Consider the following 21,227-nt stretch of genomic DNA (forward strand, 5'->3'; position numbering starts at 1 on the left):
ACCGTACAAGGTTAAGAGAAAGTGGGAACTTTGGACTAATCATTATACCATGAATCATGGTCCATTTCGTAAGGTGAACCACTAATATAATGTGCATTTTTAATATACTAAAAATTCACTTTTCATACATTGATTGTTCATTTTTTGAAAGTAGATTATTTGTGTATTCGTTATTTCGTATACTACCAAATTAATAAACATTTAGTACACAAATAATATATATTTAATATATTAAAAATAAACATTTATTTATGGGGTAAATTATAATGTGGATCATGGTACATTGTATAATTTGCCACTTTGGACTATACCGGCAGCCATTGTCTGTTTCTTTGACAACTGGGCTCTAACTGTAACTCAAAGGCCTCCTCCTGCAGCACAAATTATTCTATCAACTACACCTCATAATTCAATTGACTGCACCCACCATTATTCATCATGTTCCATATTAATATCCATCACTATAATTTTCAATGAGTCAATCCATCAATATAATAACATTCACCACATTTTATATAAATACAAGCATGTTTACATTGAATATCCACTGGAGGTCATGTGCCATAACTTAAGGAAAGCTTGTTTGTTCATCAATCGATTCTTGATAAGCGACGAGCGAAATCAGTATGCAATGCATGTCCTCCCTGTGACATGTGAAATATAAGTGAAGCCTTTGCTTATTCATGACTTGTACAAACTAATGCCAAATTTGCTTTCATCGTTTCGTATATAGAAGAAATGTTTCTTATTATGATCAGAAAATAGACTAAAATGGTTCTCACATATCCAATGTGCCATGGGACTTAAGAAAGGGTAGATTGGGACATAAATGAAAGATGTTATCAAGAAAGATGCATTTTATGACAGATATATAAAGCAGTAGCTCAAGTTTTGTGACTGTCAGTGCTGCCAATCTCACATCTTTTTTCATATTAAATGATCATGGCTACATGCCTACACATCATAAACTGTTGGTCTTGCTTCAAGTTACAGGCAGCATGCACATGTATAGGAAGATAATTTCTTTCTTTTTGATTTTTTTTTTAAAGCTATATAGGGAGTTAGGATCGTACCTTGTAGGCAACAATGTGAGCCACTGGAAGCCCCTGACTACCAGCTCTAGCAAAAAGGGAAAGATCCCCGATAAGATCTAAAACCTTGTGTCTGCTGGGCTCATCATGGTAACGGAGGGGTGGATTCAACCAGCCTTTACTCTCACTGTAGAATAAGTACAATGTCACTTTACACCCCAAAAAAAAAACTCAATCAATTCACACCTGGACAAATCAAGAGTTGAGGTACATTTTAATTTATAGAACCTTTTTGTCCAATTCGTTATAATGCAAAACCATTACACGCATGGACTCTTCAAGCAAGAGTTTTTTTTGTCATCAACATCTCAATATGTTTATTTATTTTGTTAAGTATCCACAAGCATCTCAATTTATGAATCAAATAGTAAAGCCCGTTAATTGGTTAGATCTTTCAGTCATATCTAATCAGATTAGATCAGAATTAGAGTTCTCAACTGTCACAGAACTAAAAACTTACTTCTACCATTAGGCAATACTTTCCTCAAATAACACATAAATGTTGACAAGCAGAACTCAAGTTTGAGTACATCCAGACCATAGACAAACATCAATGTCATTAGAATAACTAAATTTTAAAATACTAGAGTCTGATGTTAATTATACTGTTAAACAATTTTGGATATGAAATGTGAGACATGCCAAAACATGTTTTAGAATTTTTAACCTATGGTACACTCTAATATGCACCTATGGCCTACGGGTGGAAGCACATCCCAAATTTTCCTCATACATCCAACAAATTTATTACATCTACTTGAGCTAATCAGGTTAGTAATGAAATGGTTATTTATGGGCAACAGGCTGATAAAACAAAGTAGGCGTACAGCTCACACTGAATCCCAAAATTTTCTCCAATTTATTAAAATATACTCATACTGAAAGAATATCTAACCTACAAACAATGGCACTTTCAAGAGTGCCACCCTGAATAAGTCCTGATTGCAACATTTGTTCCACCTGAAAATGGTTTCAAACAAATATTTCATTAAGAGCACAAATTATGCCTTAGGTCACCCCACGAAAAAAAAAAAAAAAAACAAAAACAAAAACAAACAAACAAACCACCAAGAGCAGAATATAGGATTATATAATCATAGGCCACCAAAGCATCATAATGAAAAAAAAAAATTAACATTTCTGATAGAGTAAAGAGGCAGAGGAGGAAAGAGCAAGGCAGAACAGAAACAATTAAGATTAATGGAAGCAAACAAGGATACTGTGAAGTACCCTCCAGAAAGAATGGATACTTGCACAGCTGCAAGAGCTATTATTTTCTAGTAGTTATTCAATGCCTTCAATTCATGGGGAAGGGTCTCTATTTATAATCTGATACAATATGTAAATTAAGCAAATAGCATAAATTATGTGATTTGTCTTCTTCTGATTTTCTGCACCAATCCCGAGTTATGCTTCATTTGTGAGCTGCAAATCTGGTGCTTGATTGATTGGTTGGTTTCCATTTCCATTTGTATCTGGACTTCCTTTCTTCCTTTGTGAGTAAACAATCCAACGCTTTAGTGCTGTATCAGTTTCAGACAATGACAAGGAAAAAGAATAGCATCCATTCTAAACTAATACACTATCCACTCCCTCCTTCCCTTCCACTCTTCCTCTTCCCTCAGGCCAGAAAAGCATCATAATGAAAAAAAGTATAAATGATTCAAACAAGGGCAAGGATAAAGAATAGCATCCATTTTAAACTAATTCTGCCTTAAGCATAACCTACCTTTTGATTGCATTTTAAACTCAAATGTTTTATTGTCTTTAAGCATCTAAAAAAGATGGAGAGGAGGCAGTTTGAATAGATTTGGGTAGATGAAAATACAATCAACTAAAAGGATTTGGAAAGGACCTGCTCATAAATGCAAAATGTTCTTGAAGAAGCTATCTGCTCCACATAGACGCAATTATCTGATAATGAACACGAAAACCATTGACACCCAATTGCAGGAGCCTGCAAGAGTGCAAGATATGAATCATTATAAGGCAGAATAGATCCACAATTAGCACTTTCCAAGTTCCATATAAACTTGTTAGTAATCACTACAAGCAGCAGCAAGTTAAATCCTCTAATTGATAAACATACTATAAATTCATTTTTCAATACTCAGCTAAATAAATATACAAAACAGGACCAAGACAAGGATCCCAGGGACACTTATAGACTCTGAACCTGAAGTTCAAAAGACAAACTGGATGATTTCTTAACAAAAAACATATGCAATGGTCACTATATATATCATATTTGTGCATAATTTTACCTGAGGAAAGTTAATTCCATAGCTGATCCTCAGCTTTGAAGAAGGAAATGCAGCAACAAAAGTGTCATTTTTCCACACATGAAAAGGTTCATTAACATAAGGTGCCAACTTATCACAGCTTTTGCCACCAGAATCAGCAGCAACCTTCAACCCAACTTCTTCTATTGCATTTACCCATTCCCTTGCTGACCCATCAAAAATAGGAACCTGTCTAGGTTAGTTTCAAATTATTAATGTATTGGTACTAAACTGAAGCAAGTTCCACATAGGGTGAGCATAATTACTGAAAAACCGACGAAACTAATAACCGATAGTCAAACTGACCGAGAATTTTGGTTTTTGGTCGGTTACCGACTTACCGGTTATTGGTTATTAGTTTTTTAAAAACATCGGTTATTAGCCCGTTATGGACATTCAAAAACCGCGGTCACCAAATAACCAATAATATATAAAATATATATAGGTTATTTATAGTTTAGCCCATCACTCCATAAGCCCAATGCCTTGCCCAACCCAATGGAATATTTTAGATGGGTTATGACACTTCGATTTTCGGTCGGTTATATCTATTATATTATTGGTCAGTTATGAAGATTAAAAATATTGCTATCGGTTATCAATCAGTTACTGGCCTAATCGACCTATGCTCACGGCTCACCCCCTTCATACTGCTATCAGGCAGCAGTCCCAGAATCAGCAACATAATCAATAATTCCATAGACTTGTGAGTTGTGACCATGAAAAGGGCCTCTTGTTATTTTCTGGATACAAAGGCATACAACTACATTTTTACCTAGAATATTTTGCAGCTTATAGTTTACAAACCAGTCAAAATTCATTCCTAACTAACATGAAACTTCACAACTCCAATGCTTGTGATTGCAACACATAAGAAGGATTATAAGCACTAATCAGTTAAGCTATCAATTGGATTGTGGTAAATAATAGATTTTGTATTCCTCTTCAAGTCTATGCATTATACATATGCATAGCCTGAGAAGTGTCCTTTACCTCGACAGATTTTGATATAAAAACAGAAAGATCCCCAAAATTAATTCTGGTAAATATGCATAGCCTGAGAAGTGTCCTTTACCTCGACAGATTGGTCATCAGAGACTGAATTTTCAATTTCGATGCGACAGTTGTCGACGCCGCTAGCCTCGAGAGCTGACAGCAAGTGTTCGATTGTTCTCACAGTGTACCCATCTTTGCACAGTGTAGTGCACAGAGGAGTCTCCTTGGCAAAATCAATCGACGCGTCGATGCGATTCGACCCAATCATGAAATACCTACCTTCGCCTGCAAGCTCCGGCCATATTCTCACCGTTGATTTCTTACCGGAGTGGAGCCCTAGTCCGGTTCGTTCTATACGGTTCACTACTGTTTGCTGAAGCTTACCGGTCTGTGAAATTGACGAAGGATTACACATATAAATACTTCATAGATTTCCATTGTAAATACATGTCAAGGAAATATAGAATTTGCATGGATATATGTGTAGAGGGAGAGAGAGAGTTACGGATTTCCATGAGATGACAGATGAGGACTTGAAGGCTGCTTTGAAGACGCGAGAGGAAGCCATTTGCCTGCTATAAGAAAATAACTTCACGTTTAACAGTTCCGCATTACATCAAAGAGAAGAATGATTGCATGCCATTAGAGTCAGCAGTAACAACAAAACCATTGATTTGCTCTGTGCAGACGCAGTGCAGTGGGCAGTGAAGAGATAGTCAGAGTGGGTGAGAGGGAGGAGAGTAAGGAAACGGCTAAGGTAAAAAATTCATTTTTGTGACTTGAATTTATGGTAAAAAAAACACAAGTTCCTAATTATTATGACATTTTTTTGAAATTATTTTTTTGCCTATGATACAACAAAGTCAATACAAATATAAGAAATTTGCATTTCTTGTACTTGTGTTTAACTATTTAAAAAATTAACGGATAAGTCTATTCAAAGCGTTACCCGTCAATAGATTGATGAGTCATGTCAGTTTTAATTAATCTTTCTATTATAAATGAAAGATATTAACTAATATATTATGCATGAAAGTGCAAAAACATATGTAACCAAAATCAAGAGGTATTGGAGGAGATAAGTTACAACTTAATAGAGATATTACAATAAATAGGCCTTACTCTAATAGAGAATAATTATAACAACAATGAATAAATATCATATAAAGTAGACCATGATCTTGTGGATTAGTATCACAAAGTGGTTATTCTAAATGACAAGTCATAGGTTCGAGCTCTTCTTACCGTCAAGGCAAGTTTCACCTGACATTTCATGATTCTTTATTGGATACAATGCAAAAGATCAAATGGTTTGTGATATTTTATTTCCGCTCCCTCTTTTAAATTAAAAAAAAAAGAATTATTTCCAATATCTACTCCCTCACTTTTATTTTTTGATATTGATAGAGTTATAGAGCAACTCACTTGCCGTACGAAGCTCGTTAGTGCATTTCTCAACCTCAATAATGCATCTTCTAACATCAATTGTGCATTTTATGACCAAAGTAGTGTGTATGCTAACTTACTAGTCTCAAGTGGACATCCCGGTAACAATTATCATGAACTAAAATAATATAGCATAATAACACCAATATTCAGATCAGTAATCGTACTAATCATTCAAAATATCATTTCTCGATCGCAATTCACAATTAAGGGGGAACCCACAAGTTCCTAAACCACAAATGTAGTCATAAAATCTTCTAAATTGATTGTGACCTAATCTTTGGTCGATAAATCATTCATGAGTTTAAATGAACCTCTATGGATCACATGAGGGATTGTGTACACATTCATGTGGCTTGTCAACTTTATTTAAACAAATGTATAGTGTAAAACCCACTGTCCATTCATCACAGGAACTCATAACACATGGAGAACATGCAATGAGTTTGAAACTTGTTCAGTTGATACATTTATAAATAGGTCACTTTGCATAGTGTGAGGGAGACTTTTTTCCTCCCAAGTCCTAAGAGCATCATTATCAATGAAGTTTTTTTTTCACGATATATTAGAAGTTTTTGTATGCGTGATTAGGAAATAGAAAATAGGAGGGAATGAAAGTCTATCGGGCGTGCTAGTTGCAGCCACGCATGCGTGGCTGCAAGTCTGCAACTAGCTTCGAATTCCACGTAAAGAATTACTGTTCTAATATCTCCATATTTGCAGGCCAACTTTTTTTTTTCTCTATCTCTTTCGTCATTTTGCTCACTGTCAAATAAGCATGTTGTACCAATAACTCCCAAATAACCATTGATGTATATGCTCTAATATACACTACTCCAATCGGAGCTCACATGTAGTCGGATCCTTAGCTAACCTCCCGAGCATGTTTATAACTTTCAATTAGCTTTACGAGTATGATATTTTACCCTTTAATTAATTTCATGGTTACCTTCAATGATTCAAATTATTTGCATTATCATATATAATAAGGGATGGTAAGCTATTCTCATAATATAGATCTAAATAAAATGCGTATATCAAAATTTGAGTGAAAAATAAAAATAGAGAGTAAACACAAAATAAAATCTATATCCATATCATAAGAGAATCCTTAAGCAAGTAAAAAAGAATGCAAGGAAATAAACATTATTCGTACTCAAAAGTCAAAACACAAATCAACGTGCTTTAAAACAAAATTACTGCGCCGTAATTCGGTCGTCCGTTGCTAATAAACCTCAAACTCCAAAACCCTACACCAAATTCGCCATTTTCCCTCCTTCTCTACCCGCCCCGAACTCCTCAATTCCCTCCATCTTTCTTCAATCTTCAAAATTTTCAACTTTTAGCTCACAAGCGGGAGTCGAGGAAATCGACATTTTCTTCTGGCGCCCGGGCGTCGAGGATTCTCCACTTCCTGTTCTGTTCAAACCCTAGGAGTGGGATTCTTTGATTCCTAGGGTTTTCGAACAGGGGAAGACGTGATGTCTGATATTGTACTTCGTGACGTCAGCAATGCTGGACTTGTGGTCAGCGACCGCATTGGTCGTGATGTTGCAGCTCAAACCGATCTCGAGGAAGCCCTGGAGGCTTCCAGGTATGCAAGTCATCCGTATACGACTCATCCTAGAGAGGTAAGCGAGAATGGACGTAATTGTAGCATGCATTTGTGTTATTGTGCGCGCGTAACAGTTAGTAGTTAGCTGAATTTTGGAGTTGTAGTCACAAAACACGAGGTAGAGATAGCTTGTTTGATGCTCAGAGAGCCTGAGAGACTCACACTTTTTGGTTTCCGGCTAAGAATAGAGTTTCTTTCAAATTCTAATTGATATTGGCACTCTTAATTTTTGTGGTAACTAGTAGTCAGGTGCTCTTTCAGCTGGCAATATAAAGTGCTCTATTTTGTGTTTGATTGAATCAGCTGAGTTGTTGTGTGGGTATTACACAGTAGAAAAGCATTAAGCATTTTTTTTTTAAAACCACCAATTTGTTTTTATTATGTTACTGCATCTTAGCTCTCAAAGGAATTAAATTTATAAGTTCATGCACTGTTGTAGTGGCCTCCTTCAGTGGAAGTTGTGGATTCTTGGGAGTTGCCCCCTGTACTAATTGAAAGATACAATGCATCTGGTGGGGAAGGAACTGCATTATGTGGAATTTTTCCAGAGATACGCAGAGCGTGGGCATCAGTGGATGAGTCTCTGTTTCTTTGGCGGTTTGATAAGTGGTGAGCATTACAAGATTGGCTCATACATAGAAATGTATGGTTATTTATTTAGATGAGTTCTTGGTTAATTAGCTGGTGTGTCTATGTTATTGAAACATATGCTTATAAGCTTATTTATTTTGACATTCCCTAGAATTACATTTCAGAGGAATGCAGTCCTAGGCAGCCATTTATAACTTAGCTGAATTGTGATTAATCTAGTTGGTGTATTGTACATGATTCTGTTTATCACTTTCTCTTCTTAATCTAGTTGGTGTATTGTATATGATTCTGTTTCTCACTTTCTCTTCTTAGATTAATTTTAGTGTAATATATTTTTGGCAATTTTACATTAGCCATCAACCATACCTCCTTGTCCTTGACTTGCGTTAAGGAGTGCCTAAGTTGATAATAGGTCATGCTAAGTTACTTTTCTAAGTGCATAAGAATATTAAATTCAAATCGGCTTCACCTTGATTTAGAGCTGTATTGTGATTTTTTCTCATTATGATTTTAGTTCCTTCTTTTTAATCTAAGTTATTTTTCATTTAAATTCAGGGATGGTCAATGTTCTGAATATAGTGTTGATGAACAAGCTATTTGTGCAGTTGGCCTAGCCAAAGCCAAGCCTGGCATTTTTGTTGAAGCTATCCAGTATCTTCTAGTCTTGGCCACTCCTGTTGAGGTAATTGCATTTCTTATCATGCTGTTCTCTCTTATAACCTTTTTATTTTATTATTATTTATTTATTTATTTATTTTTTAATTTTTATAATAACTTTTTTGCTTAACCTTAACCTTTTTGTATCTTCATAATTTGTCTCTTCATACTTTAGTCAATTTAAAATATGCCATGGTTTCAATTGTGTTAAAAACTGGAGAAAATCTCTCTCTCTCTCTCTCTCTTCTTTTGTTTTTTTTTTTTTTTTGTTTTTTTTTTTTAATACCAACCCCACCTCTCCAAAGTACATCCCAACAAATGATAGAATGCTGTTAGGCCACTTTCAATTTATTAGGTCGGAGGGTTGAAAATGGAGTACTTTGATTAATCTTATAAACACCCTAACTAGAGTGGCATTGAGTCTTAGTTTACTTGAATAGAGATGTTAATCATTTTTATCGGAAGTTGTCTTATCAACAATCAACATCTAGTGGTTGCTGTTAATTTGTCCTTTTCATTGTGAAACTGTTTGAGATTTCCCATCTATAAATTCAATGCTTATTTGCCTTTGTGATGTTTGAATTATGAAATTTAGATTATGTTCGATGAATGTATATTTAGTGCATCACTTTCTTTCTATTATGCAAATGTACTTTGTATGAGGTGCATGCTTATTCCATCTTCTCTTGTATTATCTTCCAAAATTGCTGCATTAGTAATCATCTCCAGGGATTTATACCTAGTTTCTACTGCACTCAGTTAAACCTTGTAGGGGTATGTTGCTCTGGAAGCAGTGATGGAATAGATCCATATTCAGAGGTGTCACTTCAGTCACTTCCGGAATATACAATTCCATCTGATGGAGTGACTATGAGTTGCATTGCATGCACTGACAGTGGGCATATTTTTCTTGCTGGTCGTGATGGCCATATTTATGGGTTGCAATATACGACAGGGTCAGGGTGGCAGAAGCGATGTCGTAAAGTTTGCTTAACTGCAGGTCTTGGAAGTGTCATTTCAAGGTATTTTCTTTTCTCACTCCCCCCACCCCACCCCAACCTTATCTGTTGAACTATAGAAGTAAACTTGGAAAATTTGATGAAGAGTTATATCCTATTATAGTGTACACTATACTTTTATGTACCCATTGGAAGTATCTCCAACATCTGCAGTTTATTCCTTACTGAAACTTGAAATAAAATTTTGATTTTTTGCTTGCATCTTCTATACACATTGCTGTTAAAGTTGTTTGTATTTCCTGTAGGTGGATTGTACCAAATGTATTTAAGTTTGGAGCAGTTGATCCCATTGTTGAAATGGTTGTTGATAATGAGAGGAACATCTTATATGCACGTACTGAAGAAATGAAACTTCAAATATATTTATTCTGTCCAGATGGGGTTGGGCCCCTTAAGAAGGTAGCCGAAGAAAGGAATTTGATAAATCAGAGGGACCCCTATGTTGGAAGGCAGCCAAGTGCACCAAGAACCCCTCGATCTTCTAGAACATCTATAGTTACCATCTCTCCTTTGTCCATCTTGGAGTCAAAGTGGCTACATGTTGTTGCTGTTCTGTCAGATGGAAGAAGAATGTACCTTTCTACATCGTCTGGTGGGAACAGTGGTTCTGTTGGAGGTCTGGGTGTTCTTAATAATCAGAAGCCAAATTGCTTGAAAGTTGTAGCTACCAGGCCAGCACCTCCTTTAGGTGCTGGTGGGGGGCTTAGCTTTGGAGCCATATCTCTTGCCAGTAGGTCTCAGAGTGAGGATCTATCGCTGAAGATTGAGTCTGCATATTACTCTACTGGAACTCTTGTACTTTCTGATTCATCTCCATCTACTGCCTCTTCTCTTCTTATTGTGAACAGAGATTCTAGTGCTCAGTCAACTTCAACTACATTTGGAGCTGGTGCAAGGAGTTCTCGTGCACTCCGGGAATCAGTATCATCTCTACCAATAGAAGGAAGAATGCTGTTTGTGGCAGATGTTCCACCCCCGCCTGACACAGCAGCCACTGTGGGATCTCTATATTTACAACCAGAGTTCACCGGTGAATCATGTGAAAAGACTTTTGGTAAAGTTTGGGCTAGGGGTGATCTTTCAACCCAACATATATTACCAAGAAGAAGAGTAATAGTTTTCAGTACTATGGGCTTGATGGAAATAGTCTTTAACCGGCCAGTTGACTTACTGAGGAGGATGTTAGAGTCCAACTCGCCTAGATCACTATTGGAGGATTTCTTCAATCGTTTTGGAGCAGGAGAGGCTGCTAGTATGTCTTTAATGCTTGCTGCAAAGATAATCTACAGTGATACTCTCATAAGTAATGCTGTTGCTGAAAGGGCAGCTGAAGCATTTGAGGATCCAAGACTTGTTGGAATACCACAACTAGAAGGCAGCGGTGCATTCTCAAATACTAGAACTCCAGCTGGGGGATTTAGCATGGGTCAGGTTGTTCAAGAGGCTGAGCCAGTTTTTTCTGGGGCTTATGAGGGGCTGTGCTTGTCCTCATCAAGGTTGCTTTTACCGTTATGGGAACTTCCTGTTTTTATTATGAAAGGTAACCCAGCTTCTTCAGATGCACCTGAAAATGGGATCATGGTCTGCCGACTTTCCCCTGGGCCAATGCAGGTCCTTGAAGACAAGATTCGTTCTCTGGAGAAGTTTCTCAGGTCTAGGAGGAACCAAAGGAGGGGGCTCTATGGTTCTGTTGCTGGTCTAGGTGATCTGACTGGCTCAATTTTGATTGGTACGAGTGAAGATCTGGGCTCTGGTGACAGAGGCATGGTGCGGAATCTGTTTGGATCTTATTCTCGGAATGTTGACTCCAGTGATGTTGGAATGTCAAATAAAAGGCAGCGGCTTCCTTATAGCTCTGCAGAACTTGCTGCAATGGAGGTAAATTTAAGTTTTTGGTTTTACTTTGTTTTTAGTTTTTTGCATGCAATTTACATACCACTTTGTGCTTTAGGTGAGAGCAATGGAATGTATCAGGCAGTTGCTCCTGAGGTGTAGTGAAGCGCTATTTTTACTCCAGCTTCTGTCACAACATCACTTGACACGCTTGGTTCAGAACTTTGATGCTAACATGAAGCTTGCACTACTTCAGTTGACTTTCCATCAGCTGGTCTGCTCTGAAGAGGGTGATAGATTGGCCACAAGATTTATATCTGTTCTTATGGAGGTAATTCATTTAAAGTTCCGAATCATATTTTTCAGTTTTTTTACATGGAGACTTTTGGTTTCGATATTGCATTTTCTCCAAAAAGAAGTATGAATTTATGGTTTCAAGCACTAAAGGATAATGTCTCTGTTATGCTCCATTTTATACAGGTTTTATCCATATTGATTGACCCTTTTTCATTGCCTTGCAGTTTTATACTGGCCCTGATGGCCGGGGAACTGTTGATGATATAAGTGCTAGGTTGTGTGATGGCTGTCCAAGCTATTATAAGGAGTCTGATTACAAGTTCTTCTTAGCTGTTGAATGTCTTGAGAGAGCTGCTGCTGCGTCTGATGCTGGTGAGAGGGAAAGCCTTGCTAGAGAAGCCTTTAATTACCTAAGCAAAGTTCCAGAGTCTGCAGACTTACGAACTGTATGCAAACGTTTTGAAGATTTGAGGTTGCAATCTAGCATTAGATGCTTTACTCTCTCTCTTTTAATTTATCCTTGTTTTGGTGAATTATAATGTTTTATGACCTATCTGAAAATACTATGATAAATGCACAGATATTATGAAGCTGTGGTTCGATTACCTTTACAAAAGGCACAGTCTGTTGACCCTGCTGGCGATGCGTTTAATGAACAAATAGATCCTATGATTCGAGGTCATGCACTTACTCAACGAGAGCAATGCTATGAGATTGTTGCTAATGCTTTGCGTGCTTTGAAAGGCGAAGTGTTCCAAAGAGAATTTGGTTCTCCTATCAGACCTGTTGCCCAATCTGTTCTTGATCAAGCCTCCAGGAAAAAATATATAAGCCAGATCGTTCAACTTGGTGTTCAATCTCCTGATAGACTCTTTCACGAGTATTTGTACCGGACACTAATTGACTTGGGGCTGGATGATGAACTGTTGGAATATGGAGGCCCTGATTTGGTGCCTTTTCTGCAAAGTGCTGGTCGTGAATCTTTACATGAGGTCTGGCTATATGCTGCTTTCTTTTGTCTTGATTCGTTTCATACTTGCATGTGATTGTAGTAATCATGATTCTTGAGTTCATCTTGACTTCTCAAATGATTTTGGGTTACTTTCAGTATAGATACTAGATACTCGTGTTCTTTCATTAATTTTTCATCAATTTTTTGGAGCATCAATATCTACTTTTTTAATTTTTAATTTTTTAAAATAATTTTGGTTACTATCATCCTACTGATTGATCTGTTTGCCTGTACAGGTTCGGGCTGTTTCTGCAGTAACGCCACCAATTTCTCCACTGGGTCATTCAAGAGTAGCTGTGCCATCCAACCAAACAAAATATTTTGAGCTTCTAGCTCGATATTATGTCTTAAAGCAGCAGCATATTCTTGCAGCCCATGTTTTGGTAAGATTAGCAGAACGCCGAGCTACAGATTCAGGGGATGCACCTTCGCTGGAACAAAGGTTCTTAACTTGTCTTACCTGAGAATTATCCATGCTTCATTTTTTAGAACTGTAGTATGAAACTGTTTGGTCTATTCCTTCACTATTTGAATTGGAATGCATAAGGAAGAGGAACACAAGACCATAATTGTATGAACTGCTAGCTGGAGGAAATTCCCTATGGAGAATTTTTATGCAGGAATTCCCCTCCCTCTTTCAGTTCGCGGGTGATTTAAATAGCTTAGCTTTATGTGTGAATAAAGAAGCAAATAATTGACATTACTGGTTGCAACTATGCTATATGTACAAAGTCTATGCACATGCAAATAGCTATAAAAGCATACTTGCATTTCACAAATCAACATATGCTACACGTGAAGTGTATGCAAATGGAAATTGCTTTAAAACTGTCAAACTTCTGATTTGCAAACCAGCATAGGTTTATTGGCGCACAAGTGAGGAAGAGTGGTAAAATAGATGCTACAAGAGATGGACAATAGGTAGATCATAAACTTATTTGAATCCATTAGGTTATAAGAAATAAAGGACTCACAGAGGATATAATGAATACACAAAATCAGTGTAGACTACCCTAACTAGTTTGTCATTGAGGCTTACTTGAGTTAGCCTAGTAGTGCCTTTAGTTGATTATCTTAGTTACTCCGAATTAAATATATTTAAATTCATCTATGTAATCATACTCATGGAGGATTTAACACTTAATTAGAACATAATGACGACTCATAGTCAATGTATACACGACTTTAACTAGTTTGTGATTTAGGCTTACCTGAGTGTGAGAAGCAATGCCTTTCAACAAATATCTTAGTTTATTTGTAATATAAAGGAGAGAACGGTATTATGAATCAGTTTCTCTTTTTAGATTCCTCAAAAGATTTTATTGATGCTATTCAAAATTGATAAAATACTGAAAGTAATACTGCAGTAGTGTGAGGGTTTGAAAGGGTTTTCCTTGGAAGGCTGTAGTGCAGCTGTGACTTGTACAGTTGTACAAGATAAATTGAATATGCATTGCTATTACCTAGCCTCCCCCCACCACATGCACAACCAAACATGAACAAAATATCTTCTTTTTATTCTTCCTTAGATGGGTTTTCCTGTAATTGAGGTGAATATTTATTTTTCCTTTTGTCAATCCCAGGCGTCAGTACTTAAGTAATGCTGTCCTGCAAGCCAAGAGCGCTAGTGAAACCAATGGTCTGAGTGATTCTGGCCGGAGTGCTCTTGACAATGGGTTGTTGGATTTACTTCAAGGAAAGCTAGCAGTGCTGCAATTTCAAATTAAGATTAAAGAACAACTGGAGGCTATGGCTTCCAGGTTGGAGGCTTCTCCTAGCACATCTGAATCTGTTGCAACTGAAGCAGTACCTAATGGGGGTCAACCTGTTGATAACAATTTTTTACTCTCTCTAAAAGAAAAGGCCAAGGAGTTATCAATGGATTTGAAGAGTATTACTCAACTTTATAATGACTATGCTGTGCCCTTTGAATTGTGGGAGGTATGGAAACAGCCACTACAAAACCCTCTCCTCTCTCCAGCTGGCATTCATCTGTTATTTTTATTGTATATAAACTGTATAACATGCTTGTAAATGATTACAGTCAGACACAGAATCTAAATCAAATAAAAACACTTTGGTATAACTTCCCTAATACAAATTTCCAAATTAAGAGTCTGTTTTGCATCTGTTTGCTCTTCTTCATAACGCAACTATATTAAATGAGAGGAAGTAATTGTTTATAAAAGAAAAATCAAAGAAGTTATGACACCAATATTTAACTGTTGTGTTCCCATTCTTGCCCGTTTGAATTCAATGTTCCTTTCTTGCCCACAGATATGCTTGGAAATGTTATACTTTGCAAGCTATTCTGGTGAAGCTGATAGTAGCATCGCACGGGAGACTTGGGCTAGGCTCATTGATCAAGCACTTTCAAATGGTGGCATTGCAGAAGCTTGTGCTGTATTGAAGAGGGTTGGTTCTAATATATATCCTGGAGATGGAGCTGTGTTACCTCTGGATACTCTTTGCTTGCACTTAGAGAAGGCTGCACTGGTATGGAAACCCTTTTTTTTTCCTTTGCATCCTGCACTCTCCTACCCTAAAGTTAGTCCCCACACCCCTCACCAATCCCCTCTTCCGATCTTTCTGCTTGCCCTTTCTGCAAATATTATTTCAGCTACTAAATTAGTGTTTTATAAAGGTTGATGCATAATAAATTGCCTGTTTGTATATCTTCTGTGCTTATCAACATCTAGGAGCGAGTTGCTAGAGGTGTTGAATCTATTGGAGATGAAGATGTTCCTAGGGCTCTTCTAGCTGCCTGCAAGGGTGCAATTGAGCCTGTATTAAATACCTATGACCAATTGTTATCCAGCGGTGCAGTATTACCTACTCCAAATTTGAGGTTACGTCTCCTCCGATCAGTACTGGTGGTGCTTCGTGAATGGACAATTTCTGTCTTTGCCCAGAGAATGGATACAAGTGTAGCTGGGGCCTCTCTAATTCTTGGTGGAACCTTTTCACTGGGACAGACTGCGGCATTTAGTCAAGGTGTTCGTGACAAAATTACTAGTGCAGCAAATAGGTATTGTTTCTGCTTGAAAACTATAAGTTGGATCTGGATTGTTTTTACATTGTTTTATGTGATGCCCAACCATTAGAAGATAATGGAAGTATCATTAATCCATATAATTCAAACAGATTCTACAGCTAATACCCTGCATCCTATTGAGAGATTATTTGATTGGTAATAATGTAATATAGTTCAACTTGTATCTCAGAAAACAGTTTACACCTCTTTCATCTCTCACCGATTACCTTTAGAAAACCTAAGACCTTTCTGACAATTATACGCCCCAGGTGTCTGTGTCATTGACTCATTGATCTTACTATATGTGATTTTAACTCTATAAACAGCTCTACTTCATTTGTATTCTTTAATCATCTGCCTCCCAAAGACAATTTAGTGAGGAAAACAAAAATGGATAATCTGATGGGTAAATTTCTCTAAAAGCTCGAGTTAAAATGCAACTTTTCTTGCAATTTGCTGTTTATATATACCTTGTTTTATAATTGAAAACTATTGTCTAGTTCTGGGAATGTGATTTTGGTAATTTCCCAGGTACATGACCGAGGTACGAAGGCTGTCTCTCCCGCAAAGTCAAACAGAAGCCGTCTACCGTGGTTTCCGGGAGCTTGAAGAGTCACTATTAAGTCCAGCTCCATTCGATCGCTTTTGTTAGTACGCTCACAGGTTCCTTGTATAAACTTGTTCGAGATTTTATTCTGCACATTAATTTGCTATACAAATGTTTGTTCTTCCATTGTTCAGAATCTGATTTTCAACTTTATCTTGGCTCCTTTTCCTTAGTGTAACAAGTATCTCTAGGATAGCATTCTTACTCTAAGCTGAAATGGAATTATTGAATATTCAAACAGTCCATTGTCTGTGCTAGTAATAAAACCAGGTCCCTTTGCAATGCTCTAGTTCATTACGTTTGAAATAAATGTTCATCGTATAGGTTTAATTATTAACTTTGGTCATTTTATTATTTATGTTTCGCTTAGTTTACCGAACTGTACTATACGTCAATTTAGGAATTTTCTTCCATTTTGTCATTATTTGGCTGACAGTTTTTTGACAGTTATAATGTCAGTATGCATGTGTGTGTGTATATATATATATATACATATAGAAAGAGATGTACTTGATTTTTGGCAAATTATATTCGGACCATGATTAATATTGTAAGGTGGATTATTTATACATGTTTATTTTTAACATATTACAAATTAATTTTTTTTAGTGTATTATACTTGATTTTGGCAAATTATATCCGGACCATGATAAGGTGGATTATTTATACATTTTATTTTTAACATATTACAAATTAATTTTTAGTGTATTATGTGTTTATTTTTAAGTAGTACATTAAAATAAATTTGCAGTATACTAAAAATAATAATATAGTATACTGAAATTAACATATGGGAAGTGGTCGAGGATTCATAAAAAGTAGAGGTATGGTATTTTTATAATGATGAGTGATGATAGTGTTATAAATAAATATTAAAAGTAAAATTATATTTATATTGATTAAAGAATAATTTTTTTTTTAATAATAATAATGGGTGCTCTTATTATTTTACATTATATACTTTTCTATACATAGCATGACTTTTACGTTAAAAGTTGAAGAAAAATAATAACAGGAAGGTGAGATTGGGACAATACGAGACCGTGATCCTTTTCATTCATGTTATTTTACTCTTATTTTTTAATAATTAAATAATAATAATAATTTTAAAAAATGAAGTAAGACTATGAAAAGGGTTGGAAAGCCACAACTCCAGAAGATAAGGTGGGTGCACGTCTTTTTCCACCAAACACGAAGAAACTAGAGGGCGTTGAAAAAAGTATGAAAAAGTTGTATCCATTGGACCGACCAATTTGAATAAATAAAAATAAATACGGAGTAATACTCTTTTTATTCTTATTATTCATGGTAGGATTTGTAGCCTCTTATTTTTATATATATAAAAAGAGGAAAGAATACGGTATTGATTGGTACTGTGTCACTTCATACTTAGTGCAAAGTCGTAAATTTTTTAGTTCTTATCAAATTATATGCCGTATAATTTAATGCCTTTATATATATGTTGCATAACACGTGTCACTTCATACTTAATGCAAAGCATAAAATTAATATATATATAAAATCAAATTTTACGTTGTATAATTCAATGCTTTTATATATATGTTGCGTAATTTTCAATTTTTAACCGTATGTATTAAGTTACACAAATTACACAGTATTATTTATTTTATCACTTTATAACATTATTTATTCATTTAAAAAAAATAAAATTTAAGAGCCTTAATATTAATATAACGTTTTCCAATGACACCTGACATTGAATTATTATTTGAAAGCTCATAATTCTCCCACTTGAGCACAATGCTAGTATTTGCCAATTTGAAAAGAAAAAAATAGTGAAAAAAGAAGAATTTTAGATACTACAATTTCCATAAGTATTGCTTTCAAAAATACTTTATTATTGGTGCTATGTTACAAGTTAATTACACAAACTCAATTCTTTCCAAACTCTTATTATAAACCATGTTGTGATCTTCTTGTGGACATGGTTTGCTCTACTTCAACGAACTTGCTTGTTTACGTATATTTATATTATATTGCTTTTAAAAAAAAAATACATAGGGTTCTCAATTTACGTCATACTAAACTTTAGCCTCTAGTTTTCCGTCCCAAAAGTCACTAGAGAATCTGAGGATGTAAATCGGAGTTACATGAGCAACCTTTTAGTCAATCCCTTGGCTTATTGTGCGCACAAGGAGTTCAACTCACGCCCTACTCCAACTTGGAGAGCCCAACTCCTACTTGAGGACTGACTATGAGTATTAGTGTATAAGTATTTCGGGATATCTCGCCAATTGAGGCTCATCTCGCAATTTTTTTATCAGCCAATATATTTAGGATAAGAGCGGTGATGAACTTTTAAATTTAAACTTATTAAAATTGTTTGCTAATTGATTGTTGATTGTGGAGAATGGGATTACATATGAACCACAATAATTTTAGTGTTATTTTTTTTTTTTTTTTTTTTTGCATTTTCATTCTCTATTCACATGTTTTTATCGTTCTTGACATGACTTCCATTTATTAGTCGATCAATTTATGAACTAATGAATTGATCGACTATACCACAAATTAAAAAGAAATTTAGTTAATAATTAAATATTACAAAGTTCAACCAGTAACATTTCTCTTTTGACTAAACATCATAATTAGTAATTTATTACAATAATATATTAGTACAACTTTGATTTCCAATATAGTACTTCTATATGTCTAGACTCATTGCATATAAATTCTTAGGAGTCTTTATTGTGTTTATTTCCATTATAATGTTGTATCGTGTGCTACGTCACAAATATTAATGAAAAAATATATAATTTTATGTTATATACAATACAATCACGATATAGTGCATTACAGATGTGACAATATTCACATATGTCATGTGTATTATACGTTTATTATACTTAAAATATATTAGGAATCATTACATACAAATTATTAGGAATTTTTATTGTGTTTCTTTCCATTGTAATGCTAGTTCGATAATGTTGTATCGTGTGCTTTGCCACAAATATTAAGGAAAAGAAAATGTATAATTTTATGCTGTACATAATACAATCACGATATAATGCATTACAGATGCGACAATATTCACACATGTCATGTGTGTTATACGTCTATTATACTTAAGATATATTAGGAATCATTGCATACAAATTATGTGTTTCTTTCTACTGTAACGTTAGTTCGATAATGTTGTATCGCGTGCTTTTCTACTGTAACGTTAGTTCGATAATGTTGTATCGCGTGCTTTGTCACAAATATCAGGGAAAAGAAAATGTATACTTTTATGCTATACAGAATACATTCACGATATAATGCCCGCATTACAGATGCGACAATATTCACACATGTCATGTGTGTTACGTCTATTATACTTAAAAAAAATATTAGGAATTGTTGCACACAAATTATTAGAAATTTTTTTTGTTGTGTTTCTTTCCATTGTAATGTTAGTTCGACAATGTTGTATCTTGTGCTTTGTCACGAATATTAGGGAAAAGAAAATGTATAATTTTATGCTGTACAGAATACAATCACGATATAATGCATTACAGATGCGACAATATTCACACATGTCATGTGTGTTATACATCTATTATACTTAAGATATATTAGGAATCATTGCGTACAAATTATGTGTTTTTTTCTACTGTAACGTTAGTTCGATAATGTTGTATCGCGTGCTTTGTCACAAATATCAGGGAAAAGAAAATGTATACTTTTATGCTATACAGAATACAATCACGATATAATGCCCGCATTACAGATGCGACAATATTCACACATGTCATGTGTGTTATACATCTATTATACTTAAGATATATTAGGAATCATTGCGTACAAATTATGTGTTTTTTTCTACTGTAACGTTAGTTCGATAATGTTGTATCGCGTGCTTTGTCACAAATATCAGGGAAAAGAAAATGTATACTTTTATGCTATACAGAATACAATCACGATATAATGCCCGCATTACAGATGCGACAATATTCACACATGTCATGTGTGTTATACGTCTATTATACTTTTTGCTGTGTTTCTTTCCATTGTAATGTTAGTTCAATAATGTTGTATCTTGTGCTTTGCCGCGAATATTAGGGAAAAGAAAATGCATACTTTTATGCTATACAGAATACAATCACGATATAATGCATTACAGATGCGACAATATCCACATATATCATGCGTGTTATACGCGTATTATACTTTAAAAAGTATAAATTTTTAAATTTTTCATTTACATATTAATGTCAGATCATACTGTAAAGTAAACGTTACAGAACAACTTTTAAAATGGTGTTTAACGGTTTGATTCACGTTATATTACATACTCCAAAAAAAATCATATTCTCTAAAAATTCAAAGTGAAAATTTTGGCACTTAAAATTAATTTTCAATAATTTTACCTTATTTAAGGAATTTCATGTTTTTGACAATTATATAAAAATATAGACTTGAGATAATTTTACATAAGATCGTGTAATATTTTTAAACTAAAAAATATTTTTTATGAATTTATAATAAATATTATATTTTAATTTAAATGTATTACATGTGAGACGTGTCATTCAAGACAAACTCTATTCGTAAAGAGAAAAAACCTCAAACATTTACACTTGGTTGTGAATTTGTGATTATATCTAATTATTTAAATATTGAAAATTTAAGAATTATATATAATTACAGCAAAGTGTAAACGGTTTTTTCGCGATGAAGGTAAAATATATAATATTTTAATACTTAAATGTAAAGAAAAAATGTATAATATTTTTATGTGATA

General features: G+C 34.9%; 2 protein-coding genes across 4 annotated transcripts; one reads left to right on the forward strand and one right to left on the reverse strand.

Annotated features, from left to right (window-relative positions):
• Positions 1-220: 220 nt before the first annotated feature.
• LOC116003822 (probable UDP-3-O-acyl-N-acetylglucosamine deacetylase 2, mitochondrial) lies at positions 221-5,104 on the reverse strand. Of its 3 annotated transcripts, XR_004094713.1 has the most exons (8): positions 4,875-5,104; positions 4,449-4,757; positions 3,356-3,562; positions 2,947-3,048; positions 1,987-2,051; positions 1,074-1,218; positions 536-644; positions 221-371 (listed from the first exon to the last, which is right to left on the reverse strand). XR_004094713.1 is itself a non-coding variant. In XM_031243759.1 (7 exons), the coding sequence occupies exons 1-7, from the start codon at positions 4,935-4,937 to the stop codon at positions 591-593; spliced, it is 945 nt and encodes a 314-aa protein (XP_031099619.1). In that variant the 5' UTR covers positions 4,938-5,104; the 3' UTR covers positions 221-590. The 3 variants fall into 3 exon arrangements, 2 of the variants coding, with proteins under 2 accessions (XP_031099619.1, XP_031099620.1); XM_031243759.1 differs by having other exon boundaries at positions 221-644; XM_031243760.1 differs by lacking the exons at positions 221-371; positions 536-644; positions 1,074-1,218; positions 1,987-2,051 and adding an exon at positions 2,379-2,583.
• A 1,957-nt stretch (positions 5,105-7,061) lies between these two features.
• On the forward strand, positions 7,062-16,769 carry LOC116004151 (nuclear pore complex protein NUP155). Its single transcript, XM_031244079.1, has 13 exons — positions 7,062-7,446; positions 7,870-8,039; positions 8,577-8,703; positions 9,438-9,700; positions 9,943-11,575; positions 11,649-11,861; positions 12,052-12,299; positions 12,408-12,819; positions 13,076-13,281; positions 14,423-14,780; positions 15,117-15,335; positions 15,539-15,867; positions 16,405-16,769. The coding sequence occupies exons 1-13, from the start codon at positions 7,297-7,299 to the stop codon at positions 16,523-16,525; spliced, it is 4,449 nt and encodes a 1,482-aa protein (XP_031099939.1). The 5' UTR covers positions 7,062-7,296; the 3' UTR covers positions 16,526-16,769.
• The last annotated feature ends 4,458 nt before the right edge of the window (positions 16,770-21,227 follow it).

This window comes from Ipomoea triloba, chromosome 14 (genome assembly GCF_003576645.1).
Source record: "Ipomoea triloba cultivar NCNSP0323 chromosome 14, ASM357664v1".
NCBI lineage: Eukaryota > Viridiplantae > Streptophyta > Magnoliopsida > Solanales > Convolvulaceae > Ipomoea > Ipomoea triloba.

What these genes read in the sequence shown, in the direction of transcription:
- LOC116004151 (XM_031244079.1), top strand. Translation starts at nt 7,297, where the DNA reads ATGTCTGATATTGTACTTCGTGACGTCAGCAATGCTGGACTTGTGGTC. An exon ending in CTTTGGCGGTTTGATAAGTG is followed by an intron (nt 8,040 to 8,576) that starts GTGAGCATTACA and finishes ATTTAAATTCAG; the next exon opens with GGATGGTCAATGTTCTGAAT. An exon ending in TTATATCTGTTCTTATGGAG is followed by an intron (nt 11,862 to 12,051) that starts GTAATTCATTTA and finishes ATTGCCTTGCAG; the next exon opens with TTTTATACTGGCCCTGATGG.
- LOC116003822 (XM_031243759.1), bottom strand. Translation starts at nt 4,937, where the DNA reads ATGGCTTCCTCTCGCGTCTTCAAAGCAGCCTTCAAGTCCTCATCTGTC. An exon ending in GAAAGTGCCATTGTTTGTAG is followed by an intron (nt 1,219 to 1,986) that starts GTTAGATATTCT and finishes CTTATTCTACAG; the next exon opens with TGAGAGTAAAGGCTGGTTGA. An exon ending in CTCACATTGTTGCCTACAAG is followed by an intron (nt 645 to 1,073) that starts GTACGATCCTAA and finishes CACATGTCACAG; the next exon opens with GGAGGACATGCATTGCATAC.